The sequence below is a fragment of the Dendropsophus ebraccatus genome, chromosome 9 (genome assembly GCF_027789765.1).
Source record: "Dendropsophus ebraccatus isolate aDenEbr1 chromosome 9, aDenEbr1.pat, whole genome shotgun sequence".
Classification (NCBI taxonomy): Eukaryota; Metazoa; Chordata; class Amphibia; order Anura; family Hylidae; genus Dendropsophus; species Dendropsophus ebraccatus.
The window spans coordinates 112,416,687-112,442,876 of record NC_091462.1 but is presented as its reverse complement, the minus strand read 5'-3'; the positions used below and the strand labels follow the sequence as shown (position 1 = coordinate 112,442,876).

General features: G+C 44.6%; 3 protein-coding genes across 4 annotated transcripts in view; 1 reads left to right on the top strand and 2 right to left on the bottom strand.

Moving 5' to 3' along the window:
* Positions 1–26,190, top strand: part of LOC138801545 (sulfotransferase 1C1-like) — a 57,374-nt gene that overhangs the window by 8,898 nt on the left and 22,286 nt on the right. The gene's annotated exons all lie outside the window — the stretch shown is intronic.
* LOC138801553 (sulfotransferase 1C1-like) lies at positions 874–8,610 on the bottom strand. 2 transcript variants are annotated; one of them, XM_069984496.1, is made up of 8 exons: positions 8,519–8,610; positions 5,797–5,969; positions 4,407–4,532; positions 4,223–4,320; positions 3,701–3,827; positions 1,889–1,983; positions 1,629–1,809; positions 874–1,483 (listed from the first exon to the last, which is right to left on the bottom strand). In XM_069984496.1, the coding sequence occupies exons 1-8, from the start codon at positions 8,578–8,580 to the stop codon at positions 1,371–1,373; spliced, it is 975 nt and encodes a 324-aa protein (XP_069840597.1). In that variant the 5' UTR covers positions 8,581–8,610; the 3' UTR covers positions 874–1,370. The 2 variants fall into 2 exon arrangements, with proteins under 2 accessions (XP_069840597.1, XP_069840596.1); XM_069984495.1 differs by lacking the exons at positions 3,701–3,827; positions 4,223–4,320.
* On the bottom strand, positions 17,814–25,547 carry LOC138801555 (sulfotransferase 1C4-like). Its single transcript, XM_069984499.1, has 8 exons — positions 25,466–25,547; positions 24,905–25,077; positions 24,311–24,436; positions 24,132–24,229; positions 22,629–22,755; positions 20,944–21,038; positions 20,684–20,864; positions 17,814–20,462 (listed from the first exon to the last, which is right to left on the bottom strand). Exons 2-8 carry the CDS (start codon positions 25,074–25,076, stop codon positions 20,350–20,352), a joined length of 912 nt encoding a protein of 303 aa, XP_069840600.1. The 5' UTR covers position 25,077; positions 25,466–25,547; the 3' UTR covers positions 17,814–20,349.

The following is a 26,190-nucleotide window of genomic DNA, read 5'->3' as shown; positions in this document are numbered from 1 at the left end:
CAAATAGCCAACCGTTACAACCAAGGTAGGCAGAAGAGCATCTCTGAACGCACAGTATGTCGAGCTTTGAGGCAGATGGGCTACAGCAGCAGAAGACCACACCATGTGCCACTCCTTTCAGCTAAGAACAGGAAACAGAGGCTACAATTTGCACAAGCTCATCGAAATTGGACAGTAGAAGATTGGAAAAACGTTGCCTGGTCTGATGAGTCTCGATTTCTGCTGCGACATTCGGATGGTAGGGTCAGAATTTGGCGTCAACAACATGAAAGCATGGATCCATCCTGCCTTGTATCAATGGTTCAGGCTGGTGGTGGTGGTGGTGTCATGGTGTGGGGAATATTTTCTTGGCACTCTTTGGGCCCCTTGGTACCAATTGAGCATCGTTACAACGCCACAGCCTACCTGAGTATTGTTGCTGACCATGTCCATCCCTTTATGACCACAATGTACCCAACATCTGATGGCTACTTTCAGCAGGATAATGCGCCATGTCATAAAGCTAGAATCATCTCAGACTGGTTTCTTGAACATGACAATGAGTTCACTGTACTCCAATGGCCTCCACAGTCACCAGATCTCAATCCAATAGAGCATCTTTGGGATGTGGTGGAACGGGAGATTCGCATCATGGATGTGCAGCTGACACATCTGCGGCAACTGTGTGATGCCATCATGTCAATATGGACCAAAATCTCTGAGGAAGCTTCCAGCACCTTGTTGAATCTATGCCACGAAGAATTGAGGCAGTTCTGAAGGCAAAAGGGGGTCCAACCCGTTACTAGCATGGTGTACCTAATAAAGTGGCCGGTGAGTGTATATGCAAATGTGTGGGATTGCAATGGGGTTGTGCTTTATGCCCAGCTTTGCTAACTTATATATGGGAGACTTTGCAGATATCTGTATTGAATCCAATCCGTGGTCGGCCAGCATTGTATTTTTTATATATCATTTCTTAACAATAATGATTGGGGATTTAGTTTTACATCCACTAATTCAACATCACAGGTTGAACATTTGGATTTAGACTGCAAGTGTCTTTACGGCTACAAAATTTCTCACTACAAACATTTAAATCAATACAAACACCTATGATGTAATTTTGTTTTTTAGACAGTATCACTAATTGTAGGATTAGACACACCAGCTCAATAGAAACAAACTTAGATACAGCATACTGGTAGCTATACACTGCTCATGTTCCTTTCTCTGGGGTCTTCTGTATTATGACCCCAGACTCTACTACGTGTGTTGTCACCTGTAACAGACTCTGAGGAATGGCTTTATGGTCAACCCTCCCAAAAGTCAACTAGATCCATTATATGAATGTCTTCTCCTGGTCAGTTCATGTTTCTTATGTTTCATTTTTCTCATAGCTCGGTGCGGAAGCTCAGCCCGCTCCCCTCCATCCTTTTTTGGTATTCCTCATCAAATATAATATTTTGGGCAACCAAGAAATGATTCTTCCAGTCACCGACTTTGCCTGAAAGAAAAACGTACATGTGGGGTCATTGTATCGATGAACCACGTTACTCAGGATGAAAAGAGCTCTATGTCCTGTCCATGAATTAGAGGAGGACATGGAAAAGCAGTAAAAGTGGAAACATGAAGTCATACTGATGTCTTACCTTTCCTCATAAAGGGAGAGATGGAGTGGTTAAATATAAATGATGGCATGGCAGTGTAGTTGGCCATTGGGTTGTTCTTCATAGTGTCGAATGATGTGTGGTGGCAGATGGTATCCAGAACCTCATCTGTCAGGTCTTTGCCCAGAAATTTAGATATTTTTCTTATTTCTCTCTTTGGATCCTGAAGACAGAATTTTGGGAAAAATGAGAGATCCTGTGCTGAATGTCCATGTACGTTATATGGAGGTCACAGTCCTCACCTCGATCATGTCCTCATAGAAGATATAGAGAATCTGCTGTTTGTCTTTTGCTTTCCACCATCCAATGACATGGTCAAACCAGCTACCCCAAGGATCTGAAAGAAGGAACGTTATTAAGAACAATAAGCTGAGGAAATGATGAGAAACCTTGTAAAAGCTGAGAAACATGGTGAGAAAATATGGTAGGATGTGGTGGGAAAGGAACCAAGGGCCCTGGTGAGGAAATGAGGAGGAACCTAATGAGGAAACACCAAGGACCATGGTGGGGTAATCCTGATGAATTCAGTGAGGAAAGGCCATTGAAAAGTATAGAAAATAGTAAGGATCACAGTTAGGACATGCTGAGAAACATCGAGGGTGAACATCAAGGAACATAGTGATGAAACAGAGAGAAAATAAACAGGGGCTTGGTAGCAAACCAGTAATGAACATTGTAAAGAAACAGGTTAAAGGAGTAAGGAAATGGTAAGGAATCTGGTGAGGAACTGAGTAGGAACATGGTCAGGAAATATGATGAAATATAATGTGCAAATGCTGAGGGACATGACATAGTAAGGAAATGGTAAAAAACCTGATGGTGAAGCAGTGATATCTTAAGGAAATACTGCGGAACAGGATCTGAAGGGGCACATATTAGTAAAATGCTGACAGATATGGTGAGGAAACTGAAATTCAGAGTAAATTGATGAAAAAGTATTGAAGAATATGGCAAGAAAATGAGAGAGAACAAGGTGAAGAAATTCTGAGAAATAAGGTGAAGAATCATTAAGAAACAAGGCGATGATGAAGAACAGAACTTTCTGTGTGGTGATTGGCAGGTTCCACCACACCTGTCTGGTTTCTTCTGCTAACCTTAGCCAGGCTGCAAATGGTTTAGACTGAGTATTGATGGACAGTTGTCTTCTCCACTTCTCTCCCTTCCCTGTCAGTCTGTGTTCTGTGTGGTCTGGATGTCAGAGGGCTGGTCCAATCCTGACCTGGACCGGGACTCTGGCATCTCACTTGTGCTACGATACATTACTTACTATAGTCTCTTGTAGCTTGAGCTTTTCATATTGCATTTCTTCGTATTCTGACCTCTGTTTTTGCCCGCTGTTTTCGTACTGTTCTGCTATCTCCGGTTTGACCAGTATCTGCCTGACTATTCTTTATTGTGTTTGTCTGGCTCATCTTGTTCTGTGTTTCACTTACCCAGTATAGAGACTATCGGCAGGTTGGTGCTGACTACCTAAAATTAGGATGACAAGTAGGCAGGGACAGTATTATGGGGGCCTAGCGCTATGGGTCACATCATCTGTCCCTGTATTCCATCCAGGTCCTGGGTTCTTTACAGCAGATAGATGTGATAAGAAAGCTCTGAGATATACAGTGTTCAAATGAAAGGAGGAGGAATATGATGAAGAAACAGCTTAGACCATGAGGACCAAAGGATAAGAAATATAGTGAAGAAACAAGCAGGACTTTTAGAGTAGGGTTTCCCTAGGTTGAACCTGATGCTGGTCTTCTTTTAACCATATTAACTATGTAACTATGAAGAAGAAACACTGAGAAACATGAACATAACGGGGTGAGAAAATAAGTAGGAACATGTGAACACGAAAACACGTTGAGGAAGTGACAAGAAAGATGGTGGGAAATGGTGAGGAATAGTGGGGAAATAGTGGGCTATAATGGGGAGGAACGTGGTGAGGAAACATTGTGGTGTCCAATGAGGAAAAGTGAAGATCGTGAGAATTAAACAGGGAGGAGCGTGCCGAGGAAACAATGAGGAACATGGTAAGGAAGGACTCATGTTAAGTCTCTTGTTCTCACTGTTTCCAGCTAAGAAGTTAGAGAAGTATTCCTCCCAGGTCCCAGGGTCTGGTAGACCCTTATTCATCCTCTGGAAGTAGAAGTAGGAGACCATGCAGTCTTTGGCGTTCCGAGCAACGTAAATTACCTGATATAAGGAAAGAATAAAGTAAGTGAACTGTAGACCTGGACAATATATTGTACAAAGAAGACATCTTCAGGTCTTTTCTAAAGGCCATATTAGATGGCCTGACGAGGGGTAGCATCCATGTCCATGATCTCCTGCAGTCTATTCCACTGCTCTGGTAGCAGATGATTGGTCGATTGGTGAAGGATTGCTCTCTCCTCAGCTGATCCTTGTCTTTATTACACAGGGATATATCTGCATATAATCACTCCATGTAATAGGGAGATCACATGGGTGGTGGCGCCAGACAAGTTTCCCCCCATTGCTCTTCTGTTGTAGAAATACCCCTATGTTTTTAGACAGAATTGTTGGAAATCAAGGAATTTCCCGTTAATCCTTAATTTCTTTATGTTCACCTTGACGTTCTTCTTCCAAAAAGATGGCGGCACAAGCTGTATTGGAAGATGAGTTTTTAGAAGACGCGGAGACTCCATAGCGTTAGCGGCGTCCACTCCTAAAACATATGAAGATCAGAAAACCGCCACGTTATCCCCTCATCTTCACCGCTGCTCATAGTCATAGATCTGAGGGCTCCGTTACCTGACTGCCTGGGCTTTGGATTTAAGTCTATGAAGGGCACCTTGACAAAGCACGGGGCCCGCATGCTCCTCTCCACGTCCCCGTTCAGCATGATCAGGTCCACGATCTCCTGCATCCATGTGGTTCCTGCACAACACAAAAACATCCACTGATCCAACTGTAATGCTCTATTAAAGTACATTTCCCCTTTAACTCTTAAAGGGGCCTGTATCTATAATTACCTGATTAGTTATAGTGACAACCACTATTAGCTTCAATTACTGCTCCTCTCGGGCCCGGCATTTAAAAATGTTACTGTATTCATCTGTATTGTCCTCTTAAAGGGGTATTCTACTCAAACGTAACTTTTGTTATGTTGCTGCCCATGAGCAGGCTACCAATTCCCTCCATACTTGTTATCTATTCAGCTGCCCATGGGCAGGCTACCAATTCCCTCCATACTTGTTATCTATTCAGTCTCCTTCCCCCAGTTTTGAGCTGCTGCTTTCTGCTGAAAACAGAAAAATCTATGTATGAGCTTTTCTTTCTGTCTCCCCCTCCTACCCCCTCCCTTCTGAGATGGCTGATGTATATAAGTCCCTGTCAGGCTTTATCTGCAACATTGTAGCTTCTTTGTAATGCTGGAAGGGTTATTCTGAGGTCGAGTTGCTATTGACAAAGTTGCAGATACAGTTGCAGATACAGCCTAACAAGAAATTGTTTACATCATTATTCTCAAAATGGGGGGGGGGGGGGGCAGAGAGAAAAGTTCACACACTGATTTTTGTGTCTTCAGCTGAAAGCAGCAGCTTAGAACTGAGTGAAGGTAACAATAAATAATAACAAGTATGGAAGGAATTATTAGTCTCACCATGGGCAGCCACATATCAAAAGTTATGATTGAGTTGAATATCCCTTTAAATATATTACAAGTCCCTAACAGGCATGATGTGACCTGAGGTATATAATCCTATCATGTGGGATACTGCCTCCTGAGCTTCTGTATCCAATCTTATAATGTGTGATACTGTCTGCTGAACTGTTTTTCATATGTAATACTTTCTGCTGAGCTGCTGTATCTAAGCCTATCAGGTGATATTGTCTGCCAATATCTAACCCCGTCATGTGTGATACTGTCCGCTGAGCAGCTGTATCTAAGCCTATCATGTGTGATACTGACTGCTGGGCTAATGAATCCAGGCCCATAAAGCTGTGACACAGATATATTGGCTACTTGCAGCTGTATACTGCATATATTTACAGCTGTATACTCTTCCTATCAGTCTCCTGATGTATATAAATCCATATCCTATACAGATACATTATAGCTGGACCTAACAGGGAATGGCGCAGTAGGCGGGGCTGTCAGTGTGGGGGCGGGGTCTCGGCTGGTGTCAGGGGTGTCACTCACCGGCTTTAGGAAACGTTGAGATCAAAATATCGTCTTCTCGGGCCTGAAAGTTGTAGATCTGGTCCCAGATGTCGCAGGTGGTTTCAGGGAGGGGGACGCCCTGGATCTCCCCCATTTTGATGGGATTGTTCTTTACCGCCTCCTCTAACTCTTTCATTGATTCTGGATCCATTCTGGAATCATACAGACGGTTTTAAGCCTTAAAGGGGTTGTTAACTATCAGCAAAAAAAAAAAAAAAAAGATCACTGATGTTTATCTAAATATCTCTGCCAAGTTTCGCTGCTATGTGATCTTTTTTGTGGCTGCTGTGGAGCTGTTTCCTACCATCAGTGTTCTCTTCACCTCCAGTTTCATATTGTGTTTACCTGTGAGGTCTAAAACTACTGAGGCCAGCATTCCTTGTGGACGATTATCGTTCGCATAATCGTTAACGATAAACGATCCAAACGACCCAAATGAAGAACTATTGCGAAAGACCTGAAATCGTTCACCCATTTACATGGAAAGATAATCGTTACTTATGATCGTTCTTGCGGTCGTTTTGTCGTCGCTATTGCGTTCGTCACTACTGCGAACGACCGAACAACTTCTTATTCAATGCGACCCATTTGCGAACGAGCAAAGATAAAAATAGCGCCCTGCACACTTACCACAGAGCTGTACACACATATAGATACATAGATTCCATTGTAGCGCATCAAATATAAACAGCTAGATAAATTAACACAGTCGGGGATATGACTAGATGCATAAAGCACAATAATAGTCAAATAATACACAATAATAGTTCAAAATAATTCATAATCATATTCAAATAAAGTATGTTCGTCCCCACATGGAACAGACTCAAGCTCTCTCGATATGTGCCAGACAGATGGTTATTCTGGTCACCCATGTTGTCTATTCCCAGGTTTAAACACATCCGAAGGAGGGGGGGGGGGGGGGAGAGAGGAGGAGGAGAGCGAAGACCAATCCCGACCAATCATCCAGTATGATCCAGGGATAGGGGGTGTCAAAGAACAAGAATGCCATAGTTTTGTGCCTATCTTTGTCATTCGCGCCATAGGGGATTATCCCACATGCACGCCCACCATGTACACAGGAAGTGCGTGTGTATTCCGTCTGCTGGAACGGACATGCGTTCCACACCATGCGCGTAACGATAAGTGATTGTGCAAACCGGCCCCCCACGGTAACGCCCACTGCTGCTAAGCCAGCCCCCCACGGTAACGCCCACTGCAGCTAAGCCAGCCCCCCACGGTAAGGTCCACTGCAGCTAAGCCAGCCCCCCACGGTAAGGTCCACTGCAGCTAAGCCAGCCCCCCACGGTAACGCCCACTGCAGCTAAGCCAGCCCCCACAGTAAGGCCCACTGCAGCTAAGCCAGCCCCAAGGTAACGCTTACTGCAGCTAAGCCAGCCCCCACGGTAACGCTTACTGCAGCTAAGACAGCCCACTCCCCACCTCAATTAGGCCAATAAGATCAGCCCAGGATATTACATCACACAACCCAACAGACACCCCACAGCCCCTCCTGCTTCAGCCTGCAGAGAGAATGTAACCATCACACAGTGACTTATCAGACCCTGGGAAAGCTGGGTGCCTGCCTGTGTGAATTAAACAGAAGGACATAAGTGTATATGTTATTCCTGCACAGACTTTCATCACAGCTGGATAATTGTGATCTCATATCATGGAGACAGAAAGAGAGTGTGGTATACAGAGATAGCAGGAAATGGAGAGACAGAGAAGGGGGAGGTATACAGAGATAGCAAGAAATGGAGAGACAGAGAAGGGGGAGGTATACAGAGATAGCAAGAAATGGAGAGACAGAGAAGGGGGAGGTATACAGAGATAGCAAGAAATGGAGAGACAGAGAAGGGGGAGGTATACAGAGATAGCAAGAAATGGAGAGACAGAGAAGGGGGAGGTATACAGAGATAGCAAGAAATGGAGAGACAGAGAAGGGGGAGGTATACAGAGATAGCAGGAGAGACAGAGAAGGGGGAGGTATACAGAGATAGCAGGAGAGACAGAGAAGGGGGAGGTATACAGAGATAGCAGGAGAGACAGAGAAGGGGGAGGTATACAGAGATAGCAGGAGAGACAGAGAAGGGGGAGGTATACAGAGATAGCAGGAGAGACAGAGAAGGGGGAGGTATACAGAGATAGCAGGAGAGACAGAGAAGGGGGAGGTATACAGAGATAGCAGGAGAGACAGAGAAGGAGGAGGGTAAAGTGACAGAGTGAGGTGAAAGGATATTGGAAGAGAATAGACAGAAGGAAGCAAATATACAGAGAGATAATGCACTTCTTGATAACAACCACCCAACTTTCCCAGGTGCTGATAAACCAAGCTTAGAAAGTCGTCAGAACTACAGCCGCTCACGGGAATTAGGATGAGGTGAAGATGTGTCTGCACCCAGGAAAGCAGGGTGATGTAGTGTGCACTAACACCTCACTCTCTGTCTCTTCCCCTCTTTTCTCGCCCTCCCCCATCTCTGTCTCCATGTCCTGCTATCTCTGTATACCTCCCCCTCACACACATGTTGTTATGAGATTACATGAAGCCTGTGCAGGAATAACATATACACTTCTGCCCCTCAGTCTGAGTCACACATACAAGCACCCAGCTTTTCCAGGTAGCAGAGCTGTGTATATAACAGTCAGTAATAGACAGATAGATGTGAGGTAATTCCATATAAGAGAGTAGAATACTTGCCTGTGAGAGGAAATAGCCGTATATTGTAGCTGAGAGGGTGCACAGCCATTACTGACACCCATATGGGAGAGATTCCCTCAGCATGATCATGTGATCAGTATCCCAGACTGCCTGGTTATTGGCCAGCAAGCATCATGTGACTAACATGCCAATCAGAAGTGACAGGACAACTGATACAGATTAGCCATGAGGAAGGGGGATGGTTTACAAGCCAGGACAGAGAATCCCCAGCCCAGAGCAGTGACTGCACACTGACAGGCCGACACAAAATGGCTGCACACTGACAGGCCGACACAAAATGGCTGCACACTGACAGGCCGACACAAAATGGCTGCACACTGACAGGCCGACACAAAATGGCGGCACACTGACTGACACAAAATGGCGGCACACTGACAGGCTGACACAAAATGGCTGCACACTGACAGGCTGACACAAAATGGCGGCACACTGACAGGCTGACACAAAATGGCTGACACAAAATGGCTGCACACTGACAGGCTGATACAAAATGGCCGCACACTGACAGGTTGACACAAAATGACTGCACACTGACTGACACAAAATGGCGGCACACTGACAGGCTGACACAAAATGGCTGCACACTGACAGGCTGACACAAAATGGCTGCACTCTGACAGGCTGACACAAAATGGCTGCACACTGACAGGCTGATACAAAATGGCCGCACACTGACAGGTTGACACAAAATGACTGCACACTGACACAAAATGGCGGCACACTGACAGGCTGACACAAAATGGCTGCACTCTGACATGCTGACACAAAATGGCTGCACACTGACAGGCTGATACAAAATGGCCGCACACTGACAGGTTGACACAAAATGGCGGCAGCTAGAGATACGAGGGGGTAACAGTAATAGAAAACAAAGAAACTACAGAACTTCCTGGGCAGCAGCTGTGAGCAGAAAAGTGGCTGAAAACAGCAGAACAGATTAAGCCTCCCTATGTGAGTAATGTATATGCTGGGGAAAGGAATAGAAATGTGGAGGAATGTTTTTTTTTTTTTTTCCTTTTCAGCAATGTACCCCTTTAACATTTTTTTTAAATATCACTTTAAATTAGAAAATCCCTTTTAAAAAGTTTCCTATAGGGCTGGCACTCCATGACACCCCCCCCCATCCCCTTCCCCACATCTGTCCATGTCCTGCCATCCTGGGATGGCCCCCATGTGCTCTGCTGTCCCCCCCACCACGGCATTTGCATTCTGCTGGGTGCTAACAAGGGCCCTTTCACTGTGAGCGCTCCTGATGCAATGTTGAGGCTACACGGGGGGCTATGCTATGTGGGGGCTATAATAAATGGAAATGGGGGCTATACTATGTGGAAGCTACAAAGGGGGGCCTGTACTTTTGGGGGGCTCTTGCACAGGATTGGGGCCTATACTATATAGGGGCTGCTACACGGGGGGGGGGGGCTATATTATATGGGAACTGCTGCACAGAGGGAGGGGCAAGATGGCGAGGAAACACAAAACTGAACAAAAAGAGAAGATGTCCCCTATGAGTTACTGAATACCTGCAATATAGTCACTTATAAGGTCTCCAGAACCCGTGTACAGCCTAATTCAATGCTGAGAGAGAATATTGGTCTTTGTATAGTGGATGTTATATAGTAACACGGCTACCAGCAGTATGCCATTGTTTGGCATCATGTCATAAACAATATCTTGTGTATATGGGCAGACCCTCATGCCTCCATCATGGAGTTTTACTTTTTTCTTAACCAATACCCTGCACAGCTGCTACCAAATCCGCTCACTGTTGGTGCACAGGCAGCCCCATGTAAATAATAAAGAGTCCACAGTGTATTAGACTAACATACAGATACATAGGATAATGTGCTACGAGGTGTTATCACCTCTTCCTAAGATCACAAGGACATAACAACAAAAGGACAACTACTAATATATATAGAATATATGGAGAGCTGCAACCAGAAGAGGGTGTCACTAATCCAGGGTTAACTCCGCTTTCCACTGTAACAATATGTGACTAATTATAATTGTAATCCCAGGGTCCTGTACACATGACTACAGGCATTTGATTAGATGGCCAGTGTCCTCCATGTCTAGTCCAGCGGACGTCAGACCTTCAAAGGCCCAATAAACAGCTGGTTTATCAGCTGGTGATGATTTTCCTGGCCAGGGAGGAGCCCCTGGCCCCAATCCAGTCACGTTTCACACACTGCTAAGTCACTTAGAAAGTTTGTTCATAAATCCCTGAGCAAATCCAAACTTACTGTCAACAGCGAGAAAAACAAAGATCCCAAAGCCACAAGTCATTGACACAGGGATATTTCTAAAGTCCAGTGTGTCTGCAAGCTAGATCAGTCCAGTCCTCCGCATAATCAATTACCTTAAATTCACTTTTGTCTATATCGGATTTAGAAGCCATTAAAGTTAATGCAAGGGAACTTTGCTGCCACCTCTGTCCATGTCAGGAACTGTCCAGAGCAGCAGCAAATCCCTATAGAAAACCTCTCCTGCTCTGGACAGTTCCTGACATGGACAGAGGTGGCATTGTGAGATGGTGAAGCAACCAGAGATGTAACTGTGTGTGTATATATATATATATATATATATATATATATATATATATATACGGACATTCTGCATTTGGCCACAAGATGACGCTGTCTTGCAGTACACAGTCTGTGTTGTTGTCAAGGCAGACGAGCCTGACAGTTGGAGGATGTGACCTGAGAGAAGTCTGGAGCAGCCATTTTGAGAGGGCTGGCTGTAGTAGATGCAGACTGAGACCTGACGCCATCTATGTGACACATATATCTTTTGGGACCCCCCAACTGCTGTAGAGAGCAGCTATACTAGTCTGTGACTGGGTCCTGTTGAAAGATTCGCTGAGACAGCATAGGAGTTGTGTCCAATCCAGTTGTAAACAGAAAAGACCGCCATCTTTTCTACAGAACTTGGCAAGAGGGGCCCCCTCATTTAGTAACTGTCTAAAGGAGACCCGGGTAAGTAAGCGTGCATGCTAAACTTTCTGGGACAGATATTGGGCCTGAGGATAGTTTAGTCAGGGCTATGGTCTGTGACAGGCCACGTTATATTGTGTCATGCTGCGTTTACATGGAGCGAGAATTTGCCCAATCGATCTTTTAACGATTTTGAAGCAAAAATTCCATTTTTATAACAATCAGCGATAAGACGAATAATTCGTTAGAAAATTTGTAAGAAAAATCGTTATTGCGATCGTTTTAAGATCACTTGAGCCCATCTCACACACAGAGTAAATCGGTGAAGGACTGTTTACACGAAGCGATCTGCAAATTTTTTGCGAACGACCAATGACGATTTGACTATTTGAGCTTGCTAATAGGTAAAGTTACTATGTGTCTATTCATACAACATATTTCCAGGCGACACGTTGTGTACCACAGCGGCCTCGGCTTAACGCCACTCTGTACCCACAATCTGTCCCCCCCAAACCACTGGTACCTTCAGATAGCTGCTTTTAATCCAAGATCTGTCCTGGGGTCCGTCCGGCAGGAGATGCAGTTATTGTCATAAAAACAACTTTTAATCCGGCAGCGCTGTGTCTAACGGCCGGGGCTTACATTTGTATATGCATTAGGCTGGCACCACCTCCTCGTCCTTCCTCCCCACCCTCCTCAGCTTTAGGAATGATCCAGGAACATTTACTGCTGTTTGAGCTTTGCACAGGTGTATTAACGATCCAGCCCATGTTCATTATACACACAGGTGGGGAATAGGAAGCAATCTGCCTGGATCATTCCTAATGCTGAGGAGGGTGGGGAGGAAGGACAGAGAGGTTGTGCCAGCCTAATGCATATACAAATGTAAGCCCCGGCCGTTAGACACATCGCTACAGGATTAAAAGTTATTTTTATGACAATAACTGCATCACCTGCCGAACGGACCCCAGGACAGATCTTGGATTAAAAGCAGCTATCTGAAGGTACCAGTGGTTTGGGGGGGACAGATTGTGGGTACAGAGTCGCTTTAACCCTGATTGTATATAATTTGGTTATATTTGAGTTGCTAGCACCTTTGGTACCTTTGTATGTTTCAGTAAAGTGCAGTTTTGTTTAAACTGGTATTGGAGTCGCTTTCCTCGTTCGTGACTTCACTGTATCCTGGTGAGCCCACCCTGGTACACGACTTACAGCTACAGAGAGCACCGAATCAGACTGGAAAGAATACACCACTTCCTGCAGGACATACAGCAGCTGATAAGTACTGGAAGACTGGAGATTTCTTAATAAAAGTAATTTACAAATCTGCAAAACTTTCTGACACCAGTTGATTTGAAAATAATTTTTTTCTCCGGAGTACCCCTTTAATTTTGTCTCCAATACTTCTAGTAATCCTCCTAAAGTCAACCAGTCCGTTATATCTGTTACTGAACGGTCTTTTTAGAACTACCTCCCACCATATCGCCGAGTTTTTCAGTGCGAAAAGAGGAATTTAGAAACCACAGATCCAGAAGAAGATGTGGCACCCCGGCAGTTCGAAAGCAAAAACGGCTTCAATCTCTCTCCCATAGCCAATTGGTTGTGTAAGGATACGTGAGTTGACGCTTACAAGAAATTTTGCACTGAAAGGGAAAAATTATTTTCCAAAAGCTGATACAACAAAGGGAGCCGTGTCTTCTGTGAGCCCCATTACTAATGATACCAGTAATCACCCCACCTATCTCTACACCATTTATATCCTAATCGAGTTTTTATCACAGTCAGGAGGAGCAAATATTGATGTATTTTTTTCAATGGCCTCTGCAGATCTTAGGTCCATCAATACTAACACCATTTCTTCTACCAATAATAATTTGTCACGGGTTGAGAGGAAAGCTCCCTTGGATCTTGCATCTTATAGATAAGGCTTATATGGATGGGTTTTCAGAGAATTCCCATATGTTACCATTTGCCTACATTGCACAAGTGGACAATTTACTTCTCCAGAATTATGTTACTACTTAGGACCATCACTTGGCTCCTCTCATACCTATGGGTCACCCTAGATTTTGCCGCTGTTTAAAGCAACATTCTCCATTGTAGTAGTTTCAGCTGTAGCTAGTAAACTGGTCCATGATCCCCAAAATGTTGTTTGCATGAAGGGATGCGATTTATACTCCAACCTTATGCCTTTAAATTCAATGGCGATATACACTCACCGGCCACTTTATTAGGTACACCATGCTAGTAACGGGTTGGACCCCCTTTTGCCTTCAGAACTGCCTCAATTCTTCGTGGCATAGATTCAACAAGGTGCTGGAAGCTTCCTCAGAGATTTTGGTCCATATTGACATGATGGCATCACACAGTTGCCGCAGATTTGTCGGCTGCACATCCGTGATGCGAATCTCCCGTTCCACCACATCCCAAAGATGCTCTATTGGATTGAGATCTGGTGACTGTGGAGGCCATTTGAGTACAGTGAACTCATTGTCATGTTCAAGAAACCAGTCTGAGATGATTCTAGCTTTATGACATGGCGCATTATCCTGCTGAAAGTAGCCATCAGATGTTGGGTACATTGTGGTCATAAAGGGATGGACATGGTCAGCAACAATACTCAGGTAGGCTATGGCGTTGCAACGATGCTCAATTGGTACCAAGGGGCCCAAAGAGTGCCAAGAAAATATTCCGCACACCATGACACCACCACCACCAGCCTGAACCGTTGATACAAGGCAGGGTGGATCCATGCTTTCATGTTGTTGACGCCAAATTCTGACCCTACCATCCGAATGTCGCAGCAGAAATCGAGACTCATCAGACCAGGCAACGTTTTTCCAATCTTCTACTGTCCAATTTCGATGAGCTTGTGCAAATTGTAGCCTCAGTTTCCTGTTCTTAGCTGAAAGGAGTGGCACCCGGTGTGGTCTTCTGCTGCTGTAGCCCATCTGCCTTAAAGTTCGACGTACTGTGCGTTCAGAGATATTCTTCTGCCTACCTTGGTTGTAACGGTTGGCTATTTGAGTCACTGTTGCCTTTCTATCAGCTCGAACCAGTCTGCCCATTCTCCTCTGACCTCTGGCATCAACAAGGCATTTCCGCCCACAGAACTGCCGCTCACTGGATGTTTTTTCTTTTTCAGACCATTCTCTGTAAACCCTAGAGATGGTTTTCATGAAAATCCCAGTAGATCAGCAGTCTCTAAAGTACTCAGACCAGCCCTTCTGGCACCAACAACCATGCCACGTTCAAAGGCACTCAAATCACCTTTCTTCCCCATACTGATGCTCGGTTTGAACTGCAGGAGATTGTCTTGACCATGTCTACATGCCTAAATGCACTGAGTTGCCGCCATGTGATTGGCTGATTAGAAATTAAGTGGTAACGTGCAGTTGGACAGGTGTACCTAATAAAGTGGCCGGTGAGTGTATATATTTGTCAATGCGTGGGACCGTAATGGGGACGTGCTTTATGCCCAGCTTTGCAAACTTATATATGGGAGACTTTGAGGATATCTGTATTGAATCCCATCACCGTGGTCGGCCAGCATTGTATTTTTTATATATCATTTCTCAACAATAATGATTGGGGATTTAGTTTTACATCCACCAATTCATCGTCCTGGGTTGAACATTTGGATTTAGACTGCAATAGTCTTTGAGGCTACAACAGTTCTCACTACAGGCTTTCAGACTATACAAACGCCTAAGTTGTAATTGTTCTAACATCATTGATACCTCAAAACGCTTTATTGTTTAGGACCTATTAAACTTTCATCTGTATGTAAGTCTGTGCAGAGGTTTCCTTTTTCTCAAGCGTCCATTATCTGTGATTCATACGCCCGGTGTTGCACGGTGCATACCCATCTGCTGGAATTGTAGATACATACTTTCAAGCCAACGGCACGGTCCTCAGCTGTTGTTATAAAGACAAGACTGCACGGCCCAATATTGAAGAGGAAATAAGCACCAACATTGAGCAGGGAGCAGTGGGGGGCGACCATCGAAGAGAATGGAAGTCTGCTGCCACCACTCCTGTTGCAACGGGCAGCAGATCATCTCTATCATGATTAGGGTTTTAGAATATGTTGAAAGACAATGATCAGCTGACGTGCAGTTTTCAATCTATGGTGGAACGGGGGTTGAGACAATTACAAGACACGTCACATCTCAGTCTTCTAAATCCAGAGCCACCACTGTCCTTCAAGAATTAAAGTGACTGTACCACCAGGCCCAGGCTGAAGCACTGGAGGCGGGCCGACCCACCCCCAGTGGGAAGAAACCCCAGTTCTCCATGACGTGACTCCATTAGAATCAATAGAAGCCTATCATAGAGGGGCAGGGGTTTGGGTCGGCCTGCCTCCAGTGCTTCAGCCTGGGCCTGGTGGTACAGTCACTTTGGTTCTGTATAGAGAACTATACTTGAAACAAGTTTTGATATCCTAAATGATGCCAGTACATATCGTAGACTTTCTTGTAATCTCATGAATGTTTCCAAAAGGGCGTTAGACTCATTGCTGGATGATGGTCTCCAAATGCGAATTTTCTCTGAGACATTTATATTTCTCAGTAGAACATCCTTTGGTTCTCGTTTTTCACAGGTTACCGAAAGTTCACAAATGTAATTTTCCTCCCAGTCTGCGCCCCATTATATCCAGCATTGGGTCCCTTCAAGAAAAATTAAGTGTATGGATAGATGGACTATTACAGCCTATAGCTTAGAACTGCCAAGACTATTTACGTGACAGCAAACAGGTGTTAACTTCCCTGCAGAATTTTAAATGGGAGGAGGGAATGCATTGGTTAACCTGCAACGTTGTAGGATTGTGTTCCCACATCCTGCATGACCTTGCAATTTCAGCATTGCGCTTCCATTTAGGAAGGTGTAATCTGTATAGTCCTGCTCTGAACAAATTTATCATTAAGTCGGTGGAGTATCTCCTCAGATATAATTATTTTTTATTTGAAGGTCAGTTCTTTTTGCAAATTACAGGATCCCCAATGGGCTCCTGCTTCTCACCCACACTTGCTAATCTTTATATGTCATGGTGGGAAGAATTGTTTAATGCACAAAATACTTTTTTGGGAGGCGTGGTCTGTTACGGCCGTTACACCGACGACCTCTTGTTCATTTGGGGTCGCGATGTGGCGGCCGTCCAAGACTTTGTCTCCTTTCTCAATTCTAACACAGAAAGTTATTTTTCCATGTAATGGAGAGAGATGCAATATGTGTCAGTTCACACATAAAACTCACACATTCAATGACTCCAAACAACAGGCAACATATCACATTCAGTCCTTCATTAATTGCAATAGTAAGGGAGTTGTTTATTGTATAGATTGCACAAACTGCAAGGTCTCTTATATTGGATGTAGAATGCACAACCTGCAAGGTCTCTTATATTGGATGTACAATTCGTAAATTAAAAGATGCTATTTCAGAACACATACATGATATACAGTACAAACTGTTAACACTTCAGGTGCAGCCGGACAATTCATTAATAAGCATCAAGTTCACACAATAAGGTTTTTTGGCATAGAGAAAATACGTCAGGACATCAGAGGGGGGGTAACATACAACGGACTTTATTAAAGCGGGAAGTATTCTGGATTCAGAAATTACAAACCAGAATACCAAATGGAATGAATTACAGATCAGATTTACTTTATATTTATTAATTCATTTCAGTATATGTTTCTTTTCTAGTGATGAGCGAGCATGCATGTCTGAGCTCGGTACTCGATCAAGTATTAGGGTACTCAATGATACTTGTTACTTGGATGAGCATCTCGCGATACTGGAGAAAATCTCATCATCCGTTTCCTGTAAGTTTGGGCGTTATTTCTCAGCCAATAAACACCAAGACTCTTTGGTACATCCTGCGATCACGTGGGACCCATACATGTCGATAGCAGCGATTGGTTGGCCAGATCAGATAACCCTGTCATAGAAAAATCTGGGTCGGCGGAGCTCGCCTCACATGCATGCTGGAAGAGATTAGGGACAGAGCTGCTGCTGGTCAGGGAGAGCGTTAGGGAGGAAATTAGCGTTCCTGTAGGCAGGGATACTATGGATTTTTTGGATTACTCCAGACTGCTGGCTGGGACTTGCAGTGCTGCTACCACAATTTTAGTAGCACACTGCTGGCAGAAAGGGGACATTAGGTGTTGCATACACACCCCTAAGAAGTGCTCAGTACTATAATATTTTTTTGTGGCTGCTGCTGCTGTTGTACATTAAACAAAAAATAGATCTGTGCAGGATCATAAAAATGCAGGACAATCAGAGATAAATATTATAATACTCTTTATTCAAATATTTCATATCAGATAAAATTCATTAAAAAACATGAAGAAACATGAAACAGAACCATACACAAAAGAAATCAGTGAGGGGACATACATATCAAGTTCATGTAGTCATATATTGCACATGCACCAAAGCGCTAAATGGAAATTGATATATGGGTATTGCAATACAGGCATTCTCCACAAGATGGCAGTCAAGTAAATGCAAAAAATAACTGTGAATAGTATTAAGACTACAGGCAAACAGAGCCTTGGACGGTAATGTGGAAAACTAAAAAAGTACCACGCAAATGGTGAAACCTGTACTAAACATAAAATTGCCAGGGAGGATGCATGTATTGAGCCAAGTACCACTCACCTACCCACCCTACGCGCGTTTCACGTTGCTTTGTCAAGGGGTAGGTTCATGCATTTTCATGTGATGTAATTGTCTACAGGTGATTTTCTGTGATTTCTTGTGTTTATAAGTCATTCTTTGTATAAGGGTATGTTCACACTGAGTAAAACAGGCTGAATTCCACGGCAGGACTTTCCGCCGTGGAATCCCGCCTGTCTCAGCATGCCGAAGCCCGTCTATAGGACAGTACACGCTCCTGTGCAGCCGCTGCTCTCCGCTCAAAGAAGTGACATGTCACTTCTTTAAGTGGAGAGCGGCGGCCGCAGAGGAGCGCGCCCTCTCATTCACTCACATCGGGATACTGAGCATGGCGGGATTGCATAGCGGACAGATCTGCCGCAGAATTCCGACGTGTCAACATACCCTAACTCTCCTATATGCTGTGATCAAGGCTCAGAGCGAGCCAAAACGCGTCTAGATTTTCTAGGAAACTTGCGTGTTTGTATGTAATAATTTTTATGGATCTTTCATTATAAATACCGGATTTTATTGGACTGCCGGAATACGTTTCGTTTATACATGTTTCAACGCCTGACTACCCATGGGTGAGGTCCTTTGTATTCCTATTCCGGTGAAGTGAAGATTTCCAATCACCCTTCCAAGCAAGGATTGTTGGCGTAGCAGCGGTAAAAAACGTTTTCTGTGTTTCTTTCGCACCCGCACACACATCTCTACACTTGGGTTAATTCTTTTTCGAGTGCTGGTAAGGCGCCAGACTGTCCGGGGTGGGTCTCATACCTATCCGGGCTACTGTGACAAGTACCCAAGTGACCCTAGACCCTCTCAGCTACCACACCACCATAATAACTTAACTTTCCCATGCCTCACCGCAGCTGGACCAGCTCCCTGGCCTCCTATAAAGTGTCTGTTTGTCCAGTAGTCTTTGCTGGCTATAAGTCTTACTTGAGCGTGCTAGGTGTACCCTGTATCTATATATAGTGTTTATATCTCTATACCTGGTTACTCTGATCTAAACTCTTGTATCTCTGACAACTCTTTTTTGATCCTTATTCTGTACCACATTGTCTGTTAAGTTTGACCCCAGCCCCAACGATCATCCCTTGGTGTTTCGTCTGTCTCATCTTTGTTCTGTGTTTTACGCCTCAGGCCACATTCACACACCCGTAGTGCAGTCCATGGCCACGGACCGCACTACCGTATGTGTATCCGTAGTGCTCCGTGCTTCACGGAGCACTACGTTCACACATCATTACCCCAGCGATCCGTGCCACAAAACAAAAACGGTCCGCATTTCAACATGTCTGGGTTTTTTTGGCACGGATCGCTGCCCCGTATACACGTACCGACGTGTGAATGGGGCAATAGGATAACATTGGTTTCATGATCTGTCCGCCATTTGCGTGCCCGCAATTGCGGACAGAACAACGGATGTGTGAATTAGCCCTCAGACTCAGGGACCATAGCCAAGTTACTCGCAGCCACCTAGGGCCATCTTGAGGCAGGGACACCAGGGTGGGACATATCCAGGGCTCACTATCCGTATCCTCCCCAAACCCTCCCTGGTCATCCCATGGCATCCTAGCTTACATGTACAGTCTATAGCTACACTATTCTAGTGGTTGTAACTGGCACAACCCACTGAGGTGAGCTCATTACCAATAGAGTTGACACCCAAGTGCCATCACATTGTTAGACACATATTACCCGATTTATCAGATTTTTCTTCACTTTCCCTTTACTTGTCACAGCTCAGCACACAGTATCGCACAAAACAGGTGTCATTGTGCAGAGAGTATCACACATAGTAGTATTATAGACAGGACAGTGTAAATACACAAACTCAGGCCTTATATTGGGTAACGGGTGGCCATGTCTGTTCATATAGGGATCGGTGTATATAACTGATGTGAGGGAGGGGCTATAATAAAGAGGGAGGAGCCTGAATAAAGGCTTTGACTGTGTTCCCACATGCCGGTGGATGAATGGCCTGGCTCCTGTGCATTTACCAATGGTCACATGATGAGTGACAACATGGTGCATTGGTGAACACATTGAGGCGTGGTATTGGACGCATGCAGGGACCAGCATATGTAGAAAAAAAACTTATGGAGTCAATGGAGTTGGGGTTGAGGGTCTGCTATTATTCTCCTCCTGCTTCATACACAGTAAAGTAAATGTGTCGGTGTAGCTCAAGTAGTTGCCTCATAGTTCGGTACGGAAGCTCAGCCCGCTCCTCTCCATCTTCTTCTTGTATTCCTCATCAAATATAATATTTTGCTCCTCCAAGAAATGATTCTTCCAGTCACCGACTTTACCTGAAAGAGAGATACAACGAGGGGTTAATAATAAACATCTAAAGGCATATCTCCTTAGAATAACAAGAAATGTCTGATGCTGCAACTCCTTGAATTCTTTTCTTGTGGAGTCATTATATTGATGAACCAGGTTGCTCAGGATGAACAGGGATATACATCCTACCCCCGAACTAGGGGAGGACACAGAAAGGTGGATACATGAGGTCATGCTGGAGTCTCACCTTTCCTCATGAAGGGGGAGATGGACTGGTCAAATACAAATGATGGAAGGACACTGTAGTTGGTCATTGGGTTGTCCTTCATGGCGTTGAATGATGTATGGTGGCAGATGGTATCCAGAACGTCCTCTGTCAGCTCTTTGCCTAGAAAATTTGACACTTTTCTTATTTCTCTCTTTGGGTCCTGATGAGAGAATCCAGAGGAAAATGTGAGATTCTGAGCTGAGTGTCCATGTACGTTATATGCAGGTCACTGTCCTCACCTCAATCATGTCCTCATAGAAGATATAGAGAATCTGGTGTTTGTCTTTTGCTTTCCACCATCCAATAACATGGTCAAACCAGCTCCCCCAAGGAACTAAAAGAAGGACAGAATATGAAGATTAGGAAGCAGAAATAAGCTGAGGAACATAGTAATAGATATAGTTGGAAAATACTAAAAAACCTGGTGAGGAAATGCTGAGCGATATGGTGAGAACCTAGTCAGGAAAGGCTGAGAGATGTGGTAAGAACCTGATGAGGAAAGGCTGAGAGATGTGGTAAGAACCTGGTGAGGAAAGGCTGAGAGATGTGGTAAGAACCTGATGAGAAAAGGCTGAGAGATGTGGTAAGAACCTGGTGAGGAAAGGCTGAGAGATGTGGTAAGAACCTGGTGAGGAAAGGCTGAGAGATGTGGTAAGAACCTGATGAGGAAAGGCTGAGAGATGTGGTAAGAACCTGATGAGGAAAGGCTGAGGGATATGGTAAGAACCTGATGAGGAAAGGCTGAGGGATATGATAAGAACCTGATGAGGAAAGGCTGAGGGATATAGTAAGAACCTGATGAGGAAAGGCTGAGGGATATGGTAAGAACCTGGTGAGGAAAGGCTGAGGGATATGGTAAAAACCTTGTGAGGAAAGGCTGAGGGATATGGTAAAAACCTTGTGAGGAAAGGCTGAGGGATATGGTAAGAACCTGGTCAGGAAAGGCTGAGGGATATGGAAAGAACCTGGTGAGGAAAAGCTGAGAGATATAGTAAGAACCGGGTGAGGAAATGAGGAGGAACATAATGAGGAAACACCAAGAAACATGGTGAGGGAATTTGGTAAGGAAAGGGCATTGAAAAGTATAGAGAACTGTAAGGATCACAGTAAGGATTCTGAGGAACATAGTGGATGAACATTTAGGAACATTGTGATGAAACAGGGTGAGGAAATGAAAAGAAACATGTTAGAGAAACAGTGATGAACCTAGTGAGGAAACTGCTAGCAACATGGGGAGGAAAGGAGATGGATGATACTCCGGAAATGCTGAGGAACGCGGTGGAGAAACAATAAAGAACATGGTGAGGAAACTACAAGGAACATGGTTAGCAAATAAGGAAAAAAATGGTATCAAAAGGTTGTTCAATATGCTGAGATAACACTGAAGAACATGGTGGGGAAACAGAAAGGAACGTGGTAAGGAACATGGTGAGGGAACAGGAACATGGTGAACATAGTGAGGAAACAGTGGAAAACATTTTGAGGATATGATAAGTAACATGGTGAGAAAAGTTTGGAGAATACTGAGGATCACAAAGAGGAACTCCTGGGGAACATGGTAGAGAAACATTAAGGAACATGGTGAGGAAATGTTGAGAAATATGGAAACATTTTCAAACATGGTGTGGAAGGCCGAGCGACATAGTGAGGAAACGATGAGGAACATGCTGGATAAAAGGTGATGAAAGGATGAGATACATGGTGAGTAAAAGGTGAATAAATACTGCAAAGCATGGCTAGGAAATAAAGGGAAACACAGTGACAAAATATAGAGGAACATGGTAAAGAAACAGTGAGAAGGATGATGAAGAAATAAGTAGAAGCATAGTAAGGAGACGATGGGCAATTGTGTGAGAAAACAAGTAGAAATACGATAGGTAAACAGTGAGGATCATGGTAAGGAAATACAGCCCCTTTTTCTCACCATTGCCCGCCAGATATACTGAGAAGTATTCATCCCAAGTCCCAGGGTCCGGCAGACCCTTATTCATCCTCTGGAAGTGGTAGTAGGAGACCATGCAGTCTTTGGCGTTCCGGGCAAAATAAATGACCTGATATAAGGAAAGAAGAAAGAACCTGTGGTCAGAGAAGACCAAAATAGAGCTTTTTGGTATCAACTCCACTCGCCAAGTTTCGAGGAAGAAGAAGGATGAGTACAACTCCAAGAAAACAATCCCCACCATAAAACATGGAGGGGGAGAGATGGAAACATCATATTTGGTGTAGGCTTTTCTGCAAACTGGGTAGAACGACTGCTCTGTATAGAAGCAAGGATGGATGGGGCCAAGTATTGTGAGATTTTGGCCAACAACCTCCTTCCTTTAGTAAGAGCTGTGAAGATGAGTGGTGGCCGGGTCTTCCAGCTGACAATGACCCAAAACAAACAGCTGGGACAACTAAGGAGGAAACCCACAGCCGGGACAACTAAGGAGGAAACCCACAGCCGGGACAACTAAGAAGTAAACCCACAGCCGGGACAACTAAGGAGGAAACCCACAGCCGGGATAGCTAAGGAGGGAACCCACAGCCGGGATAGCTAAGGAGGGAACCCACAGCCGGGACAACTAAGGAGGAAACCCACAGCTGGGACAACTAAGGGGGAAACCCACAGCTGGGACAACTAAGGAGGAAACTCCCAGCCGGGACAACTAAGGAGGAAACTCCCAGCCGGGACAACTAAGGAGGAAACACACAGCCGGGACAACTAAGGAGGAAACACACAGCCGGGACAACTAAGGAGGAAACAAACAGCCGGGACAATAAGGAGGAAACACACAGGACAACTAAGGGGGAAACACACAGCCAGGACAACTAAGGAGGAAACCCACTGCCGGGACAACTAAGGAGCAGCTCCAAAAGAAGAATTTTATGGCCCAGGAGCGGCCGCCAGTCTCCACACCTGAACCCAACAGTAAATCTTTGAAGAGAGTTGAAACCCAATGTTACCCCCAAGCGACAGCCCCAAAACCTGAAAGCTGTGGAGAAGATGTGTATGGAGGAGGGGGACACAATCCCTGCTGCAGTGTTTGAAAACCTGGGCAAGACCTCCAGGAAACATCCGACCTCTGTAATCACAAACAAAGGTTCCAAATAGGAACGTCTTTTCTTCTATCAGATACTTATTTCATGGAATAAAATGCAGAATAAATATTCATAAATCGTACAATGTGATTATCTGGAATGTTCTAAAGATTCTGTCTCTCACAGGTGACCTTACCGACCAGAAATATTACGCCCATTACTCCTCCATTCTGTGTAGGTGGGAAAACGTGCAAAATCAGCAGCGTATCAGATACTTATTTTCCCCACTGTAGGAATGCCCCTTTAAGAGCTCTCCCTATTGTACGTTCAGACAGAATAGTCAGAACTTGGTGAGTTCTCCTATATTTCTTAATTCTCATCATCCTTATCCGTTCTTCATGGTCACCTTAACGTTTTTCTCCCAAAAGGATGGTGGCACAAGCTCTATTGGAAGATGAGTTTTTAGAAGACGCGGTGACTCCATGGCGTTAGCGGCATCCACTCCTACAATGTATAGAGATCAGGAAACAGTCAGGGATTTGTTGCAGTTTCACTTTGTAGTCATAGACCTGTGGTCTCCCTTACCTGACGGCATGGGTCTTGGGTTTACTTCTATGAAGGGCACTTTGACAAAGCACGGGGCCCGCATGCTCCTCTCCACGTCCCCGTTCAGCATGATCAGGTCCACGATCTCCTGCATCCATGTGATTCCTGAAATAACAAATACACATCAGCTGGAACTGCCTTTACCCTTTAAATTTAAAGGGACCTGCCTCATTAAACAGTTCATTAAAAGATCTCATAAGTCCCTTAAATGAAGATATGGTGCAACCAGATGCAGCTGAGAGTCCATTGTACTAGGCCAGGGATCGTGTTCCGTCTCCTCTGAACCCATAATTAAGATATTATATGTGTCTGATACTTCATCTGGATCAGAGAGAACCACAATGAGAAGGGGCGCACATACTTTAGTATGGATTACAGGACTATAATAGACTTTACAAACTACACCCAGAAAAACTGGACAGATTTGCTATTCAGGAGGCTCAGAAATCTGTGTGTACCCAAAGTGACTGACAGCAAAACCTCCTCCAGGGCCTGTGAACATGTAGCTCAGCTCATCCTAAGCTTATTCAGTGTGGGGGAGGGGTCTCGGCTGGTGTCAGGGGCATCACCCACCGGCTTTAGGAAACGTTGAGATCAAAATATCGTCATCTCGGGCCTGAAAGTTGTAGATCTGGTCCCAGATGTCGCAGGAGTTTTCGGGGAGGGGGACGCCCTGGATCTCCCCCATTTTAAAGGGCGCATTCTTCATCTCCTCCGCCAACTTCTTCACTAACTCTGGATCCATTCTGGAATCATACAGGCGGATTTAAGTCCAAAGACTTTTTCGGTGATATCACTGCAGAGGGTATCTACCACTTTGATGGTGCGGCGGGATACTCTGTGAAAATGCCAACAGGTAGGAGGTCTCTCCTGACACGCACAAGGTACGGGAACTCCTGGAAGTACCATAGACTATTTTAACGCACCTGCAATGCAGTCTATGGCACAGGAGTTTCTGTTCCTCGCTCAAGTCAGCAGAGTCAGCATTTTAACAGAGTATCCTGCCGCAGAGACAAAGTAGTAGGTACCTTTCAAACAAAAAAAAATCCCTTATAAGTGTTTTCCATAGCACTGGTCATTCACCCCAGTCACTGTGCCCCCCGACCCTAGTAGATGCCCGGTGCTTTATGTTACCTGTCGGTCGCCTCCAGGATCTCCGCTGATCTCTCCTTCGTCTTCAGTTTCTCTCCCACCTTTGTCCTTTTAATCGTCCTCTTTATGTGATTTAATTTCATATCCGAAAATACCTCCTACTGTAGCCCCGCCCCTTCCCAAGCTCCACCCCTCTCCTGGGCCATATAATCTGAGAGTTATCTAGATCCTGCCCTGTAATTGTATTCATCTTTGTGTATTGTACTTTAATAACCAGTGAACGTTCAGTAATTGTGGAGAATACAAGAAAACCCAGGTGGTTGCATTTTGCTGTGGTTAGGAATTTCATACGCCGTAAGACTAGAATTTTTTTTTAAATAGAAGTAATTTATAAATCTGTATAACTTTCTGACACCAGTAGTTGATGTAAAGGAGCATCCCTTTAATAATTAATATTGTTTTCAATTGTGAAATGTTTATGTTACACTTAGAGATGAGCGAACCTGGAGCATGCTCGAGTCCATCCGCACCTGAACTTTCGGCATTTGATTAGCGGTGGCTGCTGAACTTGGATAAATCCCTAAGGCTATGGGGAAATCATGGATATAGTCATTGGCTGTATCCATGTTTTTCAGACAACCTTAGAGCTTTATCCAAGTTCAGCAGCCACCGCTAATCAAATACTGAACGTTCGGGTTCGGATCGACTCGAACCCAAACCCGGTTCGCTCATCTCTAGTTACACTACAGGCAGTTGAGCAGTGAGGA

Bases quoted from the DNA above. Each gene is read 5' to 3' on its own strand.
- LOC138801553 (XM_069984496.1), bottom strand. From the start codon at position 8,580: ATGGGTGTCAGTAATGGCTGTGCACCCTCTCAGCTACAATATACGGCT. The intron at 3,828-4,222 runs GTGAACATAAAG...TCCTTATATCAG, and splicing joins TTTGGAAGAAGAACGTCAAG to GTAATTTACGTTGCTCGGAA. The intron at 1,484-1,628 runs GTAAGACATCAG...TTTTTCTTTCAG, and splicing joins CTCTCCCTTTATGAGGAAAG to GCAAAGTCGGTGACTGGAAG.
- LOC138801555 (XM_069984499.1), bottom strand. From the start codon at position 25,076: ATGGATCCAGAGTTAGTGAAGAAGTTGGCGGAGGAGATGAAGAATGCG. The intron at 24,437-24,904 runs GTGGGTGATGCC...TTGTTATTTCAG, and splicing joins CTCAACGTTTCCTAAAGCCG to GAATCACATGGATGCAGGAG. The intron at 20,865-20,943 runs GTGAGGACAGTG...TTCTCTCATCAG, and splicing joins TCTATGAGGACATGATTGAG to GACCCAAAGAGAGAAATAAG.